This window comes from Nycticebus coucang, chromosome 4 (assembly GCF_027406575.1).
Source record: "Nycticebus coucang isolate mNycCou1 chromosome 4, mNycCou1.pri, whole genome shotgun sequence".
Taxonomy (NCBI): Eukaryota; Metazoa; Chordata; class Mammalia; order Primates; family Lorisidae; genus Nycticebus; species Nycticebus coucang.
In genome coordinates this window covers 96,666,951-96,689,072 of record NC_069783.1, presented here as the reverse complement: position 1 = coordinate 96,689,072, position 22,122 = coordinate 96,666,951, and the positions used below count along the sequence as shown (strand labels likewise).

General features: G+C 44.2%; 1 protein-coding gene across 1 annotated transcript in view; it reads right to left on the bottom strand.

Annotated features, from left to right (window-relative positions):
- Positions 1–229: 229 nt before the first annotated feature.
- The window catches only part of IL1RL2 (interleukin 1 receptor like 2), a 50,675-nt gene continuing 28,782 nt past the window's right edge, over positions 230–22,122 (bottom strand). Inside the window, exons 7-11 of the mRNA XM_053589861.1 lie at positions 19,143–19,272; positions 17,931–18,067; positions 11,197–11,340; positions 4,862–5,023; positions 230–3,213 (exon numbers count right to left, since the gene is read on the bottom strand). Of these exons, the coding sequence (XP_053445836.1) occupies positions 2,795–3,213; positions 4,862–5,023; positions 11,197–11,340; positions 17,931–18,067; positions 19,143–19,272 (992 nt within the window). The 3' untranslated portion in view covers positions 230–2,794. The remainder of the gene's footprint in view (positions 3,214–4,861; positions 5,024–11,196; positions 11,341–17,930; positions 18,068–19,142; positions 19,273–22,122) is intronic.

Below are 22,122 nucleotides of genomic sequence, written 5' to 3'. Positions count from 1 at the left end.
ACAAAGTCTGTCAACCTTTTTGAAGTTGTAGCCAAGATGCTATGTGTTTGCAGGCTGTTCTGGGAGATGCATAAATTATCTAAGGAGAGCCACTATTAAAAAGACCAGAACTTCCTGCTGTCAGAAAAGCCTTATCTGTCCTTGAAAATGTGTGGCTCTATTTTACAAAATCACAAATCAGAGCAATTGTCGGTCTGACAATAGGAGAGTCTATTAAAACCTAAGAACACCAGCCCAGAGTTCCAATGCAAGAGACCGCAGTCCCCTTGAGAGAAGGCCTTGCATAGGATACGAAATACATTTTAACAAAGCACATTTAGCAGACCACAGCTAACAAATAAAATTTAAGCGTGCCACAATAGCTCATTAATGTTATTATATTAATAATATATCTTCAAAACTTCCCAAGGAAAAGAAACTCAAGACACAAATGGGAGAAAAGCTTTTTGACTTAAAAATAAAATTACAGCTGAAGAATTCATCAACCATGCTGGCCTCGCATATGTCAGAGATGTTTCAGAAGAAACCTCTTTTTTTTTCTGACAGGTTGGCTTTCAACCAATGTCCTGCAAATGCAGTTATTCATTTATAAATGACGCCCACTGCAGAATCTGTTTTCTAAATTCCACAGGGATTCCTTTAGAGAGGGCACATCCCAGTTGGTCTCTGTCCCCCTCTCCTAAGGCTGCAGCTACTTCTGCTCCTTTGCTGGGGGGATGTCTGGGAGGGAAGGGGCAGGATGCTTGGGACATCCCCCAAATCAGAATGGTAGAGGGGTTCCCCAAATCCTTACCAAACTACAAGCTGGTGACCACTCACCCCCCTGGTCCAGATTCTACTGCCCAGGGGTCAAAAGACTCGAGATGGTGCCACCTGCTCTCAGATGGCTTCCTGGTGTGGCAAAGTCTCATGAGCTGGACACAAGCAGACAGTCTGCCGAGACCAACCCAGGGAAGAAAAGACCAGCAGACAGTGATGGGGCAGAGTGAAAAACAGATTGGCCACAATTGTTGTTCTTGTAGGAGCAACAAGAGAAACAGCTTATTTTAACTAAACTAGCAAAACCTTCATAAGGAATTATGATCCCTCTGCTGGAGAGATAAACGGGAGATGCCAAAAAAATTACAAACATCTCATGAGAAGGGCTGTTTATGAGCTTTTGACTTAGGGGGCTGTTCAGAGACTGACTATGTGCTCTCCTCTCCCTGTACAAGGACACCATGCTGAGTGAAATGAGCTAGACACAGAAGGACAGACCCTGTATGTGTGATTCCATGCAGATGGAGTACCTTGTATTCAAGGCCACAGAGGCAGAAAGCCCAACAGAGGTAACCAGGGGTTGGGGCTAAGGGACAGGGAGTTAACGTTGGTGGCAGGTGGGTGTGTGATGGGAATAGAGCTTCAGTTTGGGAAGATGAACAGGTTCTGGAGACAGATGGTGGTGATGGCTGCACAACAGGTGAGCATACTTAATGACAACGAATAAGTACACTTTCAAATAGTTAAGACGGTATATTTTATGTCCATATATTTTGCTGCAATTAAAGTTTTATGAAGCAACTATTAAAATAAAAAAAGAATGGCCCTACATCAAATTGGGGTAATAAATAAGTAAGATGATAAATGTGGAACATCAATTTTTAAGAAGAGAGGAATGGGCTCCTTAGCACCTAAGAATCCACTGGACACCAAGCACTGCCTATGAACAAGGGGCACAGTTTCCCTCAACCGGTCCTGGTCCCCACTCCATCCCTGAGCTGCAGTTCTCCCAGCTCACTCCTCCCATGTCCTCACTCTCCCCATGACCTGCCCAGCCTGCCCAGGGGCCGGCTCCATTCCAGCCCTTATTAAGGGCCACTCAGGAAGCCTCAGTGTCGAACTATAGCTTGCAAGGGTTAGACTAGATCTTATTTCCTCAAATTAGGATCCTGGAAAGTAATGATGAGGATTTACAGCAATTGCTAGTATGAAAAACTTTGTGAATCATTAAATCATATATTGATGAGGGCACACACTCTCGTTAGAAGGGTACATCATCTTCCTTGGACTAGAATTGTGGCATCTCTGAGTGCTAACTTATCTCTCACATGCTAACCAGAATTCTATTTGACATAGGTTACCTGACAAAAAAAGGAAATGAATTCTTACTTTGGTTTGACTCATACGGTTCCTCAAAGCATCGGCCCACTAGGAGGGTGACCAAAGGGTCACATCCCACTGTGTCCCCACTGGTCTAGGTGATCTCTAAGTTGCTCCCAGTAGCGACATGCTAAAACTGTGGTCACAGCTCTTTATCTGCACTGGCAGAGTGAGAGAGACACAGACACAGTAACACTGACTGAGGACCGATCCCATGCATGCTGGACAGGCAAGGACAAAGTGTGGCCATCCTTGTTAGCCACCCCCAAGCCCGACACTGCTCTCCTGTTGTCCCTTGACAGTCCCCATCTAGGTAGCGTGGGACTCCTGTCATGGACAAAATTTCTGACATTTCCACTGCCACCTCTAAAACCCCCTGTGACCTGTTCCCAAGGGGCCCAAATGATGAGTCTACCCAGTGCTCAGCAAGTGTCCATGAGTGTCCGTGGGTCACCAGGTTGAGGAGGAGGGTCATCTGGAGGAGCTGTGTCTTTCCCTAAAGAAGTAGCACGGATCAAAGCAAATGAGCAAACAAATAACAAACACAGACCCTCCATCACATCCACAACTGCAAGCTGCAGGGGTGGACAGCACGTGAAATGCATCCTTGTCCAGTCCAGCTGTAAGCCAGCACACGATGGTGACACACCCTCCATCAATGGATGACAAGCCCTGCACTGTCCTCCCCACTGCCTGCCCTGTGGTCACACGGCGTGTGCTGCAGCAGCTGGATGGGAGAAGATGGCGGATACCTTCTTGGTGGCATGCGGTATCTAACTTGCTTCCAAAATGTGGACTTTGCACACTGCGCCTGCTCTGTGGAGTCCCCGCTCCACTGGACGGCCCCATGCTTCTGTCTGATGTACTGGATGGACTCGGGCATGGCTGTGTAGTTGTCAATTTTCTCCAGCTCGATCAGAATGACCTTAATCCCGTCCTGGATGAGAGCATTATAGACTGCAATTTGTTCTTCCAACATGTTCTTTAGTAGGCGGAAGCTGGGTGACTCTGGCACTAGGATGACAATCAGCCTCCTGCACAGCCGGGTATTTTCATAGATCACATCGGCCACAGCTGGAAGCAAAGGAACAAGATTCAGCAGAGCCCGAGTCATAATGCTACTGAGAATACCACAAATGGGCTCTAAGAAGAGAACATGGACTTCATAATAAATGTGGCCAAGTTAGTAATGGATTAACAAACAGTTTTTAATCTTTGTCACCTGTTCTGGGAAGCCTTCTTTGAAGAATTGGTCTTCCACGCTCATGAATCATTTTTTGTGTGCATGGTTTGTTGGCATGTCACTTTCCTTGGGCATAAGTGTCTCTCCTTGTGTCTAACTTTGTATTCCCAGACCAGCTGAAGGTCTGGTGTGTGTTAGATGATAAAGACATTTAAAAGGAAAACAGAATTTAAAAGGATAGGAAAAAGAAAGTTAGATCAAATGTCGTGTTGATCTTGCATTTGTGTTTTCCTCTTTACTGCTGTTGGAAATGACCAGGATTTATATGACTAAACTAAAAACTAAACAACATTCCCTGATGATTGCTTGTGGGTGGAAGGGGAGAATTCTAAAAATAAAAAAAAAAAACCGGCGGAGCACCATGGCTCACGCCTGCAATTCTAGCACTCTGGGAGGCCGAGACTAGAGAATCCCTTGAACTCAGGAGTTAAAGGCTAGACTGAGCAAAAGTAAGATCCCGTCTCTACTAAAAATAGAAAAACTAACCAGGCCTTGTGGTGGGTGCCTATAGTCCCAGGTACTTGGGAGGCTGAGGGAAGACGATCACTTAAGCCAAGAGTTTGAGGTTGCTGTGCACTATGATGCCACAGCACTCTACCAAGGGTGACAGAGTGAGACTCTATCTCAAAATAAATGAATGAATGAATGAATAAATAAATAATAGAATAAATAAATAAATACCCAGCTCTGCTGTTAGGTCTGCAGCTGCCTCAAATAGGTATTGAAATAGATCATTACCTCCCCAAGGACAGGTGCTAACTTTTGTATTTCAGTATCTAGACTGGAGTCCTGCACATACAGGCTCTCAATAAATACTTGTGAAATAGGTGAGTGAATGACATTTCCCGGTAGCCAGAAAAGAATGTTTATTTCAGATTCTGCCATATAGTCTTCAAGGAAAAGAGGCAAAGGAGACATGAGGGAACTGGTATGTGGGGTGTCCAATGTGTGCCAAGCTCCATCCTGGGCCCTTCTCAGCTCTGCTCATTTAATTCTCTTGCCTAAGTCAGGGAAGCATCTTATCCCCATTTTACAGATGAGACAGCTGAGGTTTGTAGAGGTTCCCTGAATTTCCCAAAGCCAAACTCCTATAAAATTGGAAAAACGAATATGAAACTTTCATTTTATTTAGGCCGGGGAGGAGCGAGTGGGCTTGGCCTTTACGAAATCAGCCTTAAACATAACCTAATTTTCATGTCTAAACCCTCAGCTGTCCACCTCAGTGACATGAGGGCAAATGACTGCTCGTTCCTTTTTAGCAAGACCATGTCCCTGGCTACCTGTTCAAGTGACTGAGTTAAACATAGCCTTACTCCAAAATGAGACTTGCATTATCACAAGCAGGAGGCTGGCTGGGCCAAGAGGCTCTGGCCACTGACTTCCCATGTTTCTCTGGGGAAGGTGAGCAGAGTTGCTGCCACTGGTACAGTCAAGGAAGAGAGAGCATGCTCAGATTTTGTACTGCTTTTTAAAACACACCTTGTCCAGGGAATTCATCTCTGCCAAATATGAATAATTTGTATCCACACTGCCTCTCCAGCACTTCGGGCAAGATCTTCAACACCAGCATGTCCATGGCGTGGCTCTGGCTTTCTTGGTGAGGCTTGGGGTATAAGACATAAGCATCATACAGCTTCCCATCTGAAAAGGAAGTGTGACAAGCTTATAGACTGATTCCTACCACATTCTGTCATGTTAATAAAGTGAAAACCTGACTTGCTACCATGATGTCCTTTGGCTTGGGTTCCATGACATCAGAGGGCTCAGTTGGCTGCCACATTACATCTCAAATCGGCCTGTGAAGTGGGTGGTCTTATCCCTCGGCTGACCCTGGAAGGATTGCATCACTTCTGCAAATCTTAATTCCACCCCAAGTCTTTTGGTTCTACGTCCATCAGCCCCTGTGATGTGGCTGGAAACAAGAATTAAAAGCAGGACACTCTATCCACGTTACCCTCGGCAGCTCCTGTGCAAAAGAAGACTGGCCTAACTGCACCAGGCAAAATGGGGAATCCCTCTTCATGTAGATATGTCAGCAAATTCCATCACTGCAATTTTCTGACTTGCATCATAGAGAGCATCTGAGCAGATTCTAGGAATCTAGCATGCCATGCTGAGAAGTGAAACCTGCAGTACCTGTCATCCTTGTCAGAATGAGCAAGTGTTTATTGAGTCATGGTTGCTGTGCTGGCCAGTGCAAAGATGAGTGGGAGGCAGAGCTTGCAGAGCAGATCGTTCATATACACAAAAGTAAAATACAAGGCAACATGAGATGACAATGGCAACAGGAACAGGAGAGACAGGCAGAGAGAAAGGAAAATCTCCCATTGTCTGGAGTACTTGAAAAAAAAAATGACAAGGTACATAGGACGGCTCCTGAATTTTAAAGGGTGGGACTTTTAGAAAACCGTGAGAGTGTGGGAGTGGAGGGAGGCAGGCAGCAGGAGAAGAGCTTGAGAAGGGTGTGGAAGGGGGAACAGTAGGCCCTGCTTCGGTGTCCTCTGATGAATAAGGACTTTCAGCAGGGTTGGAGGGCGTAGGTGGAAAAAGAGGTAACTGTGGTCATCTCACTGGAAAATGTGATTTTAAGCTTGGGGCTGTGTGGAAATTCAAAGCTAACCTGGTACCAGAGAGAGGAACTGTTCTCTATTCCCTTTTCATGGCATTGGATGGACAGACTTGCAGAAAAGAGTAGTTCTAAGATTAACAAAAGAAGGCAAAATCGTGTGTTCTTCTAGTTTTTGTCTAACTAGCAGTAGTTAAAATGAACTTTACACATGGCCTTTTCTCATTCCAATTCTCACACTGATCCCTGCCAACCTCCAGGTTTCAGCCCGCCATTCTTGGCCATCCTGCAGAGAGTGGCAATGCACACTCATGCTCACGCAGCGGGGACACACACAGGCATGCACACACATGCAGTCCTACACACACACAAACCCCATGAATGCACACCAGTGCATATACGTGCACACATGCACAGTTGTACACATGTACACATGTGCATACCCTTGGCCGTGAAAGGGCTGGGACATTGGCCTCCTTACCCCAGGAGCAGGGCCTGCTGCACAGGAGGTCACCATTAGAACTTGTCAAATGCCTAGATGGAGCTCGATTTTACACAGACTCAAAGAGGTTATATCTATGCTGGGAACAAGTCAGATTCAGCTTTTTCCTGAAGTGGGACCATCAGGCAAGTACAAAGAGGATAATTAATTTGTGTCTGGAGTTGGCGAAAACCCAACAGAGCTAAAACTCCTGGAGAATCTTAAGGGTCACCAGTCTGGACCACCACTCCAATAAGAAGATACTTTCCATATAAAATGTGAATGTCACTTATTTGACTTTCCACACCCAGAGAACTTTTTTTTTTTTCTATATAAGAAGGGGTGAAAAAAAGAAACATTTAATAAAGTTCTATGTTTCTGAACTTCAGGGGGAAGGAATTAAATTTTCCCATTTACCTTGTTGTTTCTGATGAAGGGCTGGTCTAGGTAGCGCCCCCTTCACCCAGAGCGACTTCCCTGCTCAATGGGTATTTTCTGGTCTCTGACCTAGGGCCAACATTCAGCTTTATCACCAGCTCTGTACCAGGTCCTGCCCACTAGTGTCTCTCTTCTCTAAGCCTGTTTCTCCGTTTTTCCTATTGCCTCTGATCATAAACAGACAGACCACCTTTTCTAAGTGTATCCTCTCCTTTACTAGAGTTTTGTGCTCTCTCTTTCTAAGCAAGGTCTCTGAGGATACAGGTACGTGCTGCTGTCCAAACTCAGGAACAGAAAAGATTTGGTAGTAAGAAAGTCTCATGCCTTTTAAATGCTCAAACATAAAAGTTCCCCCAATTTTAAAATATTTTTTCTTTCTCTCTAAGCTTTTGAATAAAAATAGGACTTGCTGACTTTTTCTCAGAATGCAGTGGGTTCCATCACTTTCAAATGACTAATTCGTAATTTACTGACCAACATGGCCAAAGGTCAAGCTGTAGTCATGTTGCCTTTTGCATCGACCTTCTGATTTTAAATGGCCTTGTCAGGCAATAGTACCCCAGCATTTCCTGGCTTTTCCTGTCACAGTCAACTACAAGGAACATGATTATATCATCAGGTGATGAGTAAGGAAGCTAAAGCCAACTCTCCTACACGATCTCCCCCAAAGTCTCCCAGCCAATTAAGTGCACAGCCTTGATAAAGCCAGGTTTACCATTCCCTCTGGTGTGGCTAAAATGAAAAATGGGAGCAGGACTCAGTGTGGTGGCCTATGCCAGTAATCCTAGCACTTGGGGAGGCCAAGATGAGAGGATCGCTTGAGTTCAGGAATTCAAGATCAGCCCGAGCAAGAGCAAGACCCCATCTCTACTAAAACTAGAAAAATTAGCCAAGCATCATGGCAGGTGCCTGTAGTCTCAGCTGCTTGGGAGGCTGAGGCAGGGGGATCGTTTGAGCTCAAGAGTTTGAGGTTGCTGTGAGGTATGGTGACATCATGGCATTCTACCCAGAGTGGCAGAGTAAGACTCTGTTCCTAAAAAAGGGAAAGAAAGAAAAAAAGGAAAGTAAGGCAGGAAAGGGAAGAAAGAAAGAAAGAAAAAAAAGGGAAGGGAAGGGAGAAGGAAAAGGAAGGAAGGAAGGGAGGGAGGGAGGGAAGGAGGGAGGGGAAAGGAAGGGAAGGGAAAGGAAAGGGAGAAGAGAGGGAAGAGAGAAAGGAAGAAAGGAAGGGAAGGGGAAGGGAGGGAGGGAGGAAGGAAGGAAGGAAGGGAGGAAGGGAAGAGAAGAGAAGAAAGAAAGAGAAAAAAGAAAGAAAGAAAAAGAAAAAAAAGAAATGGGAGCAGGAAACTTCACAGACCTTATCCCTGATTGGGCCTATGCAACTACATCAGACTGAGTTGTCCAAAAACAGCCCCAGCAATATTTTCGGATCCACATGTTCTTTTAGAACTTTGCCACACTCCTACAAAGAGGCAGAATTTATTTCCACTCCCTTAAAACTGTATGCCTTTATTGGCTGCTGGCAAAAAAATACAAAAGCACATTTGTATAAATATTTATGGAATGTTTCCTAAAAAGTATTCAATTGCCTACTTTGTCTAATATGATATTGCTGAATTTTAAGCCTGATCAAGCCAGGCCAGGGGAAAATCAGACAGATTCAATCAGGCCTCCATGCAAATGCTTTTACTGAATTGCATAAAGTGCAGTGGTTTTAGCCCTAACACGCATAGAAGGTAGAAGACACTAGAAGAAAAGTCACACAGAACATGCTGTTGCATTTACCAGGGGAATGTTATTGCAGACAAGTTTTCTTACACCAAATCCTTTTAAAATGATGAACTCCTAAAAAAAAAAAAACTTTAGAAATTATTCCCAGAAAAAGTCATGTTTTTTCATGAGCAACTGAAAGGTTTTCATGAACAGCCCACAATATACCTTGTAATTGCTTTGGCTTTGCCTTTGAAGGCAAATTCACCTTTATTAACTGTGGAAGACTTGTTAACCTGACTTATTTTCTACCTTTGTTTTCCCTTTGTTGGCTGGATCTGTTTTGTTATGCTCTGTCGTAACCATTCCATCCTACAAGTACATACTCCGCAGACCTTTTTGGAATAAAGTGAGGCACACACAAATCTCTCTTGCAAATTTGTAAACTGGCCTTTCCATCCTTGTACACTCACACACACGAGAGAAGTTTAAAAGTGCCTGTGACTTGCTAGAGAATATACAGACCTTGCTAACTTCAGCTAAACCTTCAATGGTTCTTACTAAAACTGTGAGTCATACACACTAATTAGTAATTGTGTTACAAAGCTCAACTAGCCTTCTTGGGGTAAATGACTCATCATAAGAAGGATGTAATCTCTCTCTGTCCCTCATCTGGATCTGTCATCTATTATTTGGTATATGACAAGATAACCCAGAAAATATTCTCCAGGGAAGAAAGGCATAAACAGGATCTGAGCCTCATCTCAGAGTCTCATCACTGGCTCGCTGACAAAGCTAGCCCTCAGAGATATCACAAGGTGGTTCTTGCAGACACAGCTGTAGAGGATTTAATCACAAAGTGCACAAGTACTTTTATAAATAAAAAAATATGAATAAAGAAAAAGAGGACTACTGGCTGCCTGTCAGGCATAGCCTGCCTCCATAGCCTCCGCCCTCTGGTGCAGAATTTTGGCTGAGGCTCTGTCTCAGTAGAGGGTGGGGCTCCCCTTCTGGGGTGAATCACTATTCCTTTTTTGCTCTTCCTGCTCAGCCCGACCTCACTGGCAGCTCCACCATGCGCTCAGCACAGCAGTGGTAAGTCACAGCCGGTTGTAGTCACGCCCCTGGAAGTTGCAGTGACTCAGGGGGAGAGACACACCATGGGCCCAGAGCTTCCAGGAAGACCTGGGACAGGGACGCAGGCCTCTGTTAGTCAGAAAACAGAAAGCAGCCGAACTGCTCACACCTCTGTCAGAAAAAAATAGGAGGTGGTGAACTGAACTGCCTTCTTCTCAAGGATGCAGGCAGAAGCACAGTCACCGTCACGGGCGGGCGCAGACAGGGCAGCCTCAGCAGGGACCACACCCCACCTGGCTGGGTGCAGCACCAACAGCCCTTCGAGTTGCGCCAGGAGGACAAGGCCCAGACAAATTTACCCTAAAAAAGGGAGCACATTGCTTTCTATGTGGCCCAAGGGGTGCTGATTTTGAATTCTGAAATTTAATTTGGAATGAAGGACACCTATGTTTTATCTAACATGTGGACAACAACTTGTGCACGTATGTGACGTGCAGACGACCTCTTCTGTGCATCAGTGACTCAGGCAGCCTGCCTGGACACCCGGATCTTGCCACCGCAAGTCTCGGGACACGAAAGGTACAAATGTGTGCATTTCCATGCATGCTGGCTGCACAGGCTTCTTTGGGCTTCCTATCAATTGTCCTATCTAATTAGGGGACATTAAAGCAGAATTGATTACTTTCTTCAGGAACACACCCATTCTGAGACAAGAAAAGAAAGTAGCAGAAAGAGTTACAGCCATCATGGTAGGAAATGCCTGTGCTCAGGGTTTCAGGATCACGCCGAGGCATCTGTGTCAAACAGCACTGGCAGGACATGAGTACCACAGACTAAGACCCCAGAGCACAGCAGTAGGGGCTGGCTTGCTCTGACCTCAGACACACACTGGACCCCTCTGTGACCAGACTCCTGCTGAAGGGTCCTGCACTTGAGCTCATTACTCTCATGGTCCTCCTGGGGAAGCAGGATTTTGGTTTCTCTTCCTCCCTTCCTCCCTCCTCCCTCTGTCCTCCCTCCCTCCCTTCATGCCTTCCTCTGGTCCTTTCTAAAGCCAAGAAAGAAAAGAAAGTTAAATACCTACCTAAGTTTACACAGAGAGTGAGAACTCACTTTAAACCTGGTCTGTCTCTGCAAATCTGCAAGTGGGAGACTGAAATCCCCTCAGGCGTTAAGAACAGGACCGAGCTGCCCACTCCCAGGTCCTACACGCTGGGCAAGCATGGCAGTGCTGCAGAGAAGCTTGGGGACAGGGAACACTCTGCTCTTGGACAAATTCCCTCCAGGGGATGGAGGATGAATGAGAGAACCTTTGTATGCTGGTTGCAGTTGGACCCCGGAAGGTGATCTCCTCCCACTGCCAAGCGAATATAGATAGGAACTGGGTCCCTAAGAACCTGTGAGCTTTATTTGATGGAATAATGCTGGTGGTCACCCACAAACCCTTTCTCTGAAGCACAGAATGTTCCAGGGAGATTCCTTCCTCTAAATTTGCCATAAGAGGATACAATTTTGAGGCCTTTTTCAGTGATTACACACGCTTACCTTCCATGGTCTCAGTAGAACGGAAAGCACTTCTATACCAAAGTACAACATCAATCTTGAAAACATTGTAGAGGCACACAACAGACACAGCCACAACAGTCAAGGCGAGAAGCCCAAAGATCAAGTAAGCTCGAAAATCTGGAACTGTAAACGACACATAAAAACAAAATAATTATGAAGATGACACCAAGAGTCAACAACCAACACAGACATAATGCATGGAAATGGACCTGTATCAGATGTCAATGAGGGCACTGCTGAACTGTTTCTTTAAAGTTGAATGGTAAGTATGGGAGTAGAACTATGGACCATAATGTTAGGAAACAAATAGGCTCTTGGGAACCTATGAGAGGAACATTCTGCAGAGCCCACGGGAGAGGCAGCATGGACCCAGTGGCATGAGGACAGCTTTCACAGAACATGGCGGACGTAGTCTACACTAGATGGTCCAGAGGTGGAGCCCAAGTACACTTATTTGGAACAGTCCCCAGGTGGTTCTGTTGCCCATCCTTGAATACAATTCTGCTGTAACTGCTTCACTACTTCACACCAAATAGAGCAGGACTCCTGTCATAAATAAAGAGCCATCATGCTAGCAGCACCATCAGACTGGCTGAGAGCAAACCCTCTCCGTGCTGACAGCTCCTGGGGTGCCTGCTGGGAGGCGCGGCCTCTGAGAGGGTGTTTACACCCTCCTCTGCCTCCCGAGTGCACTGAGGAGCCATGAGCAGCCCCAGTGTGGGCAGGAGATGACAAGGAGCAGAACTGGTTCCTCTGCATATGCTCCTCCATGTCCCAGAAGAGGAACAGCTCAGCTGGCTGCCTCACCACAGCCCACACCTGAGCTACCCAAGAAGGAGAGGATTAAAAAGGAGGAAGAAGGAGAGAGGAAGAGAAAGCCTCCTCACCCTCAGAACCCCCTCTGCCTCCGCTTCCTCCATCGTCCTTCCTGACACTCCCGTCCTCCCTAGATGGCACGTGGGAAGCAGGGGAGGGAGAGTGGTTCTTTTTCCTGAAACCTCAGAGGATTTTCATTTTAAAAAACTTTTTATGGCACATAATAGCCGTACATATTTATGGGACATATGTGATATTTTGATATATGCATACAACATGTAAGGATCAAATCAAGGTGACTGGGGTGTCCATCTCCCCAACCATTTATCGTGTTTGTGTGTACATATGTGTATGTGTGTGCGTTGGGGATAAATCCACTCTTCTAATTATTTTGAAATATACAATAAGTTATTATTAATTATCGTCATTTTACTGTCCTGCTGAACACTAGATCATCTTCCTTCATCTAACTGTATTTCTCTACTCAGGAATCAACCCTTCTTCATCCCTGCCAACTACCCTTCTGAGCCTCCTATAACCATCCTTCTGCTCTCCAACTCCATGAGATTAACTTGTTTAGTTTCCACAAATGAGTGAGCACATGTTACATATTTTTGTCTTTCTGTGACTGGCTTATTTCACTGAACACAGTGTGTGCCAGTTCCATCCCTGTGGATACAAATGACAGACCTGCATTCTTTTTATGACTAAGTAGTATTCTACTGCATGTACAGCCTCTGTTTTCTGACCATCCATTGATGAACACTTACCTTGATGGCCTATCCTGGAATACTGGAATAAACAAGTGGGGCTATCTCTTTGGCATACTGATTTCCTTTCTTTGAGATATATATGCAGTATGAGATTGCTGGATCACATGGCAGTTCTAGTTATTTGAGGAACCTCCACACTGTTTTCCACAGTTGCTGTAAAATACTCATTAAATTGCTTATCACAACCTTCTCTAGGCCATATCATGTTGTAAACATCTTCAGGCTCCCAATTTCCCATTTAAATACAAGGCATAATAAAGCACAGCAGCTAAGTATACATTTGGTGCAAAAAAAAAAAAGGCAGAAAAATCAACCCTTGGATTAAGTCCCAGTGCAATCAGTGTAGAGCCACTGTTCTTCATGGTGGTGCCCAACCCAATCCTGATCTCTTGTAAAAACCTTCAGCTTCTAATCACAAGACAGAGTCTCCCCTCCTTCCCACTCTCGACTCCCCTTTGCCATTCCCCAGCTCTTGTTATCATTCCTTTTTGGAGCAACATTGCCACCTCCGCCTTTGGGAAGACGTATGCCTGGGGAGATTTAATGTATTAATTCAGAGATCTTGGTATTATAAACTGTCATGACAGAAGGGAATTTTAATGAGACTCCAATGCCCCTGGCAGGTAGACAGGGATGGTCTGAAATCCTTGAGTTCATCATCATTGCATTCACAAGCGTTGATACGCTCTGCTCTGTAAATGAACTAAAGGATGATAAAATTGGAAACAAGACATTAATAAGTAAGTTCAAAGGGAGTAGGGGCTTTGAGATAGAAATAAATGGAAAACTCACTGTTGATGCACCAGAAACCCTGTTAAAGGTGGTATTTGCCACTTGAGTCCACATCGCTGCCACTAGCCTTCCACTGAGATCGTAGGTGACAAGTGATTAAACAAAATTCACAGAAAGGTAATCTGATCTAAACAAGTTGGTAGTGACCCTGCTTCAGATAAACTAAATAAGATTCAAATCTGGAGGGGTCCTCAACCGAAATAAGGAAGTTAAATAGAGAAGCTGGATCCTTAACTCTGCCCTCAAGTAAACCACAAAAGGCTTGAAGTTCCTAAGAACTTGGGGAAAACAACACAAAGTTGGGCAGGAACAAAGATGAATTTATTAAGTATGAGCTTTTAGCCAGCCAAAATCAAATCAAGGCCCCCCTCCCTCCTTCTAGAAGACTGACCAGTGTTAATCTGTTGTAGTATTAGCTCATCTGTGCCTGGACGTGGCCTCAGAATCCTTCTGAAAACAGTGCTTACAGGTACTCCGTGCCAATTATTCAGTATTGGCATGGAAATGTACATTGGCCAGCTTTAGTCTAGGTGACTAAATAAAGAACTCAAACTTCTAGGTTGGGGCAGATTTAAGTTACAGCCACTTCAGACTCTCCAAGGTTTCCCACAATCAGCTTTTACTCTTCTCTCTGGGGTGGACACCGAGTCACGATCCATGACCCAAACCAGGCTGCATTCCCTCTGCACTGAGGAGTGAGGGGCAGCAGGTGCAGGCTTGCTCCCCGGGCGGAAAACAACCCTGGCCTCACTGGCACTGCGGCACATTTCTGCACTGGGCTCAGCGTCAGCTCCTTCATCACAATATGGAGCCTGCAGACCTTAGTCTCTGACCTGAGTCTCTTTTCTGAGACAGATGAAGACCACAACTAGGAAAGGAGTGGGAACAGGTAGATCAGGGAGGCCTCAAATGTTAAACCAGAAGTTTCCATTTCTACCCAGAGGTGAGAGGGGCTACTAATTAATGTCCAGGCGGGGGAGTGGCAGAGAGGATAACTCTACAATAGTCACCAGAAAAGACTGACCTGAAAAAATTCTCAAGGCAAGGCAACCGTTTAGAAAACTAATATAATCATCCAAATAGCACAGAATAATGGCTAGAATCTAATGAAAATAAACACAATTCCTTTTTTTTTTTTTGAGTTTCACTCTGTTGCCCCAGGCTACAGTGCTATGGTATCAAACTAGTTCACAGCAACCCCAAACTCCTGGGTTCAAGTGATCCTCCTGCCTCAGCCTCCCAAGTAGCTAAAACTACAGGCAGCTGCCACCACACCCAGCTAATTTTTCTATTTTTAGAGACAGGGTTAGCTCTTGGCTCAGGCTGGTTTCGAATTCCTGACCTCAAGTGATCCTCCTGCCTCAGCCTTCCAGAGTGCTAGGATTACAGACATAAGTCACAGCACCTGGCCTAAACACAATTTCTTAAAACTCATGAAATGCCAGGCTCTACACTTATTTTACAAGATTACCTCATTTTATTCTCTCATATAATGCTATCCCTGCAATAAATATCGGTGACCCACACTAGAGAACAATATGGCATTGTATAGAAATGTTAACTCCAGACTCTCATGTGACAATTCTGCTCCTAATGATATCCCACAGAGGATGCTTCCACGTGGGTACCACAACTAACAGGAGTTTTCATAGCAGTATTATTTGTTAGTAGTTCCAAACTGGAAACAACTCACATAACTACATATTTATGGCAAAATGGATAAATCCTGACCTAGTTATTCAATGGACTAGGATCAAGCAATGTAAATGAATGAATTACACTGTGCATTGCATCCCTGATGTACAATGATTCCCTTATACCTAGAAAAAGAAAGAAAACATACTACATAGTTCTGTTAATATAAAGCTCAAAACAGGCAAAACTAAACCATATTTTGGGGGATTTCAACCCAGATAAAAAAAATCAAAGAAAGACTTTACTAAAAGCCAGGGTAATGATTATCTAGAAAGGGAGAAATGCTTCAATCAGATGTGTTTTCTTAATCTAGGAAGTGGTTTTGCAAGTATTTGCTACGTAATTATTTGTTATGTGATACATATATTTCACGTGTCCTTTACTATGTATGTTAAATTTCACAATGAAAAATGGAAAAAGGAAGATTTCAATTGATTCTTACAAGAACTGAAGAAGGGCCAGGAGTGGTGCCTCACGCCTGTAATACTGGCACTCGGGGAGGCTGAGGTAGGAAGATTCCTTGAGCTCAGGAATTGGAGACCAGCCTGAATAAGAATGAGACCCATTTTTACTAGAAATAGAAAAACTAGGCAGATGTTGTGGCGTACACCTGCAGTCCCAGCTACTAGGGAGGCTGAGGCAAGAGGATTGCTAGAGCCCAAGAGTGTGAGGCTGCTATGAGCTATGATGCCATAGCACTCTACCCAGGGCCACAGAATAAGACTGTCTAAATAAGTGAATAAGTAAGTAAATAAATAAATAAAAAGAAACTTTTAAGGAAGGTCCTAAGGTGATCTTCCTTTTTCAGATGAGGAATTGTGGGCACAGAGAGGTTGTGTCACAGTACTGAGCTAACACAGGTCATAAATGGACGAGCCAGAATCTGGGCCTGGAAACCCGGCCCTTAAAGTTCAGTGTAGCAGCAACACCCCCAACCCCCACATCCAGTTAGTTGGTGTGAGTAGACAGGAGGGATCAGAGGCAGTTGGCCAGTCCTGGGGAGGACGTGTCCACATTATTTGGCGTCCCCGAGTGTTGGCATAAGGGAGGTAAAGAGAAGGCTCAGAATGACCCCAGATTTTTGAGGCCGGATAACATGGAAGATAGAAGGGTGCCATAAATATAGGTAAGACAAACAGAAATAGAACCAGAAGGCTAGATAGCTGAATCTGCTTTCAGGCTTCAGCCCATGCGGCTGTAGTATACATGTATACATTTCCATATAATGCCATACTCTTTCCCAACTCATCAATATTTACTGCTGGACATAGCATTGTGTGAGAGAATCAAATGAAATCATTTTGTGAAGCACAGTTGGAAATGCAGGGCTGGCATGAGGAAAGGGAGAATACAGCTAGAGATCTGGGGTTTGTTTGGATCTGCTCAGGGATGACAGTTGATACCACAAAGGGAAAAGAGATTATTAGGGATGAGGATGCAGAAAAAAGAGCACCACGATGATGAGGCCTCAAGAATCAACCAGAGGCACCTGAGAGGAAGATGGGAAATACAGGATTCACTAGCGGGGAGTGATCACAAGTGACTCTCTGGGACAAGAACGAGCCAATGAGAAGAGGAAGAATGGGCAGTGGTTGCAGGTGGGCCCGAGGATCTTTCAACGGGATGCAGCCCAAGAGGGTTCCCTTGGGTCCAGGCTAAGGAGAAGTGCTGTACTTGCTCAATAGTTAAGGCAGCGGGGGTCAGCAAGACCTTGGTCTTCAGAGCACAGGAATGAGGTGGAGAGGCTCACATACAGACTGTGCACTGCTGTGCACGACCCATTCACTGCTATCTAAGGGAGGTGACAGACACTGACAAGGTCAGGAGCTTGACAGCAGCACAGGCACATCTGTTAGCTCCATCCAGCAACCAGTATGTTTTCTGTTAAGTTGTGGAAAAGTGTTTCTGGTGTGACTTTAGCACTCGGCTTTAACTGATTGTTAGGGGAACTAGCAAGTTCCAGCCTCTCTCTTGCATGTGGTCAGTGGCCCCCGCCATATACACAATGATTGTAACAGAACCAAGAGGGTAAAAACAGTGAACCATCCACATTTTATCAGGTATTGCATACACTTCCCCTGCTGTGCTGTGAATTTTAAAGTTGTCCTCAAGATCCTGACTTTCATTATCTATTCTCTGACTTTATTACCTCCAGTGAATAATCAATAAGCTCTGTACAGTGTTAGTAGTGAGAATTTTATAAACAAATTGAGTTGGAAGCCCTCCTGCTCAACTATCAGAATTCACCCTGAGATAATTTTGCAAAATCACATGATAAAAATATACATAATCATTTTATTTTGTTTATCAAGTTATTTATACTATGCAATCTAAAAGGTGAAAATCACAAGCAAATGGGTATAAAAGTTGAACAATCCCTTAATAAAGGATAACTGCTGTTTACTTTCTGTTTTGATATATAAAATCTCAATAGATATTAACATGGCACTTGTAAATTATACTAAATAACATCACAGCCTCACTCTGGGAGCGTTTCTCTAGATCCTATATCTAGTTTCTCCTTTTAGTACCACCCTTTGGCTTCAACTGAGCATTTAATGTCACTTGTCTTTCACATACTTTTCCCTGCCATCCTATCAAATGCTCTGAACAGTGTGTCACCCATGAAAACATTACCTGGGAGTTTTAAAATAATGTATGCTGTGGACACTCCTGCATGACACATAAAAGGAAGGTCATAATCTTCCATTTTCACTTCTACGAAGGTTATGTTTACCGTGTACGAAATATGTTCACGAAAAGGGACAGGGTTTCTATGAAAGAAAAGAACCGGTCATCAATTAATACATGAGTCATATCTACCCAATGTATTTTATAATCTTTTTTTTTTCTGGAGATAATTTGTTTTTCTTAAAGAACACTTTGGACTGTAGTTTTACTGAAGAATACTATTGCTAAGAAGCCCAGTGAACCATATGGTGGAACCCATGGAATCATATGGTTCCAAATTTGCATTTTTTTTCTTCTGGACAGTGATGAGGACATGTGGTTCTGTTAGCTACAGACACCATCCCCGGGCCCCACAGGCCCATCCCCTGCTCCTCTCCATGTATCCTAATTTCACTACACTGCAAGGCTCAACACACGTTCCTCTGCCCTCTGACTTCACTGGTCTTATTTACACCTCTCAATTTATACCACCTTAAACTGAGTCTATACGACTCAATTATCTAATGCTGATGCAATATATCCCCCAAAAGTCCCTATGTTGGTGCTAGTTTCACTAGTTCATGCTATGGCTGTATGTGGGCTGATTTAAAGTAGTGGCTGGGTGAAATGGATTTTATTGTTCTAAGGGATACTTCATCTTTAGTCACACGCCCCAACTGTGCTGTAGGCAGGATTGAGAACACGAACTCCTCACCCTTCCTTAAATGAGATGTTTGGCCTTGTACAACATCGAGAAGATCTTTGGAAGACAAATCCAAAAAAGAAGATTTTTTAACTCTCATCTAAGAAAAGCAGTAGTTACACCAAATTCTTTTTTTTTTTTTTTGAGACAGAGTCTCACTATGTTGCCCTCAGTAGAGTGCTACGGCGTCACAGCTCACAGCAACCTCAAACTCTTAGGCTTAATTAAGCGATTCTCTTGTCTCAGCCTCCCCAGTAGCTGGCACTACAGGCACCCGCCACAACGCCCGGCTATGGCTATTTTTTCTGTTGCACTTGTCATTGTTGCTCAGCTGGCTCGGGCCAGGTTCGAACCTGCCAGCCTTGGAGTATGTGGCTGACGCCATAACCACTGTGCTACGGGTGCCGAGCCCAAATTCATTTTGATAGAGATACTGTTGCCAGCTTTGAGTGAAGCCAGGAAAGGAAAACACCTACTCGATTCCTTCTCTGACCCGTCTGGATTCCTTATAGTAGTCATCCACCAAGGTGTTCCGCACTTTCCAGCATCGTAGATTTGTGTTATCCCTCGTGTCTATTATTTTGCAGTCCACAATAAGGGTGGAGCCTGTGAACATAAAATGCATACATAGGCCGTGAAAATTCTACACCTTGTCAAATTTGTGAACACCCTGTTAACAAAGGCACCTTGAATATCTTTGAGCCTTGACTAACTTTTGATGACCAGAAATCCACCCCCTGACTCGATGTTAATCTGCTTCACTCTCATCCTGGACAGAGACCATAGGGACAACTGGCCTTCCAAGCATCACCGGCTTCTTAGGAATGGTCTCCATAGAATCAGGTACGTGAAGACTACTTCACCCCCAGTGACGTTAGCAAAGAACTTTATGGTTTGCAAAGTATTTTATTGTATTATTTATTATTTTTTTCTTCAACTTGAATCAATTACCCCTGAGATGTCTTTTTCTCACAGTGGTTTGATGCTGTGTGTGTATATCTGTCTGTGTGTGTGTACTCACCAATGGTACTGTCTTGCTCCACCTCTGCAAGTTTAAAGAACCCAAAACTTCTAGTGTATATTGATCAATTAGCTATTTCTTTTTTCTTTCTTTCTTTTTTTTTTTTTTTTTTTTTTGAGACAGAGCCTCAAGCTCTTGCTCTGGGTAGAGTGCCGTGGCATCACAGCTCACAGCAACCTCCAACTCCTGGGCTTAAGCGATTTTCTTGCCTCAGCCTCCCAAGTAGCTGGGACCACAGGTGCCCACCACAATGCCTGGCTATTTTTTGGTTGTAGTTGTCATTGTTGTTTGGCAGGCCCGGGCTAGATTCAAACCCGCCAGCTCTGGTGTATATGGCTGGCGCCTTAGCCGCTTAAGCTACAGGCACTGAGCCCAATTAGCTAGTTCTATTTCATGCCATTGCAGCATTCTCTGATAGATATACAGGGTGGCCATAAAGTTAGTGTGCCAACTATTTAAACTGAACACGAGCTTTATGGCCACCCTGTCAAATGGAGAATTTTGCCCTGCTTGGTTTCCTAAGCTGAGGTCTGAAAATGCTGTTGAGCTTTTGAATATTGGTAGATGTAGCTTGAACATCAAAAGAAGGTAGAATATGTTGTTATTCAGAGTGGCAAGACCCAGAAGACTTGCGTGGACCAGCCTCAGGAGTCATCACTGATTGTTAAGAGCCAAACCTGTTCCAATCTCTCGAAGGTGCTTGCAAAAAGAGGAGGGTTTGAGGGAAAGGAGCCTAATCAGCATATCTCAGTTCAGCGCTAGCACTTCTGTGAGACAATATTCCATGCACGAAAGGGTTTCTGCTCACTCACAATAACTGCACAGAGCTAGAAAAGGAGAAAATACACCTCCTTCTTGAATTTTATGAGGGGAGTTTTTCTGGCCACCCTATGAGAGGAGCGTGCAGGAGTCATTACTGCAATGCCCAATGCATAGTGAGCAGAAACACTTTTGCAAAGTATTTTAATACGCATTTTCCCCTTCAGTCTTTCTATCCTCAAAATAATTCCACAAGGCAGGAACAAAGGGGAGGTGTTATTATCCTCCTGTTACGGAGGAGGAAATTGAAGTTCCGACAGGATAGACTGAGTGACTAGTCCAAGGTCACACATTAATGAGAAGAAGTGAGATACAAAGTCAAGATTTCTAACTTCAAATCCAGTCATACTTCTACACCACCAAATGTGACCCTCCACCCATCCCTGCCTGCCCCTCATCTTGCCTCTTACTCACCTACTCACAAATTATATTTCACAAATTCATAGTTTCACTTAATTTTGCCCCATGGGCCCCCTGAGATTCAAGGAGTATTCTTTCTTCTAGTTGATATTTTTAAAAATGTATTGTGAAATATAACATATATGTAGTAACAAGTATAGAATACAGATGTAAAGTTAATGAATTATCACAAAGCAAGTACCCATAACACTTTCACCCCATCAAGAAAATACAGTTGAACCTCCACAGCTGACCACCTCCTTACATGACCACCTCCTTCAGTTGACATAATTTTCATAAATCAGACATGCACCACATGTACAGATCAGTACAATAGGCCTGGTTCCTTATGTTGGCCACCTCCTTATGTTGAACATTTTGTTACAGTCCCCTGGGTGGTCAACTTACAGAGGTTCTGTTGTTTTACTGGGTACTGCCAGAACCCCAGGAGCCTGGCACATATTTATATCACAAGCATATCTATCCCTGAACCCTAGTGCCAACTGCTCCACATTTTCTGTGTGAGACTCATCATGCTGCTGGATGTAGTTACATCTCCTTCAGATAATGGAATGTACTGCTATTCATTTCTTCTGGGTTGCTGTACACACATTTGCCTAGTGTGCCCACAGCCCTAGCTCTTGCATGAACTCTCCTGTGCACATCCGTGGTGGCACGTGTGTACACAGTTTAGGTATACATACTCAGACACGTGGTAGATACAATACCTATCTGCCAGTCATACCTGTAGATGATAGATTATACATATCTTCAACTTCAAATGATGGAGTCAAACTGTTTTCTAACAGGGTTGTATCAATTTACACTTTAACTGGCAGTGTGTGTGCATTCCTGATATAGTATATACTCAGTCTACCTCATTTTAGCCATCTTGATTTGTTTGGTGGTACCCCTCTGTGAATACAATTTGCATTTCCTTCTTTCTTTTCTTTTTGAGACAGAGTCTCACTCTGTTGCCCAGGCTAGAGTGCCACAGTGTCAGCCTAGCTCACAGCAACCCCAAACTCCTGGGCTCCAGCTGTCCTCCTGCCTCGCACCCCCAAGTAAATGGGACCACCGGTGGCAATTTTCTTTATCCATTCATCCATTGGTGAACACTTTAGTTGATTCTGTGTCTTGGCTACTGTCAACAATGCTGCAATAAACATGGAAGTGCAAATGTCTCTTCAACGCACTGATTTCATTTCCTTTGGGTA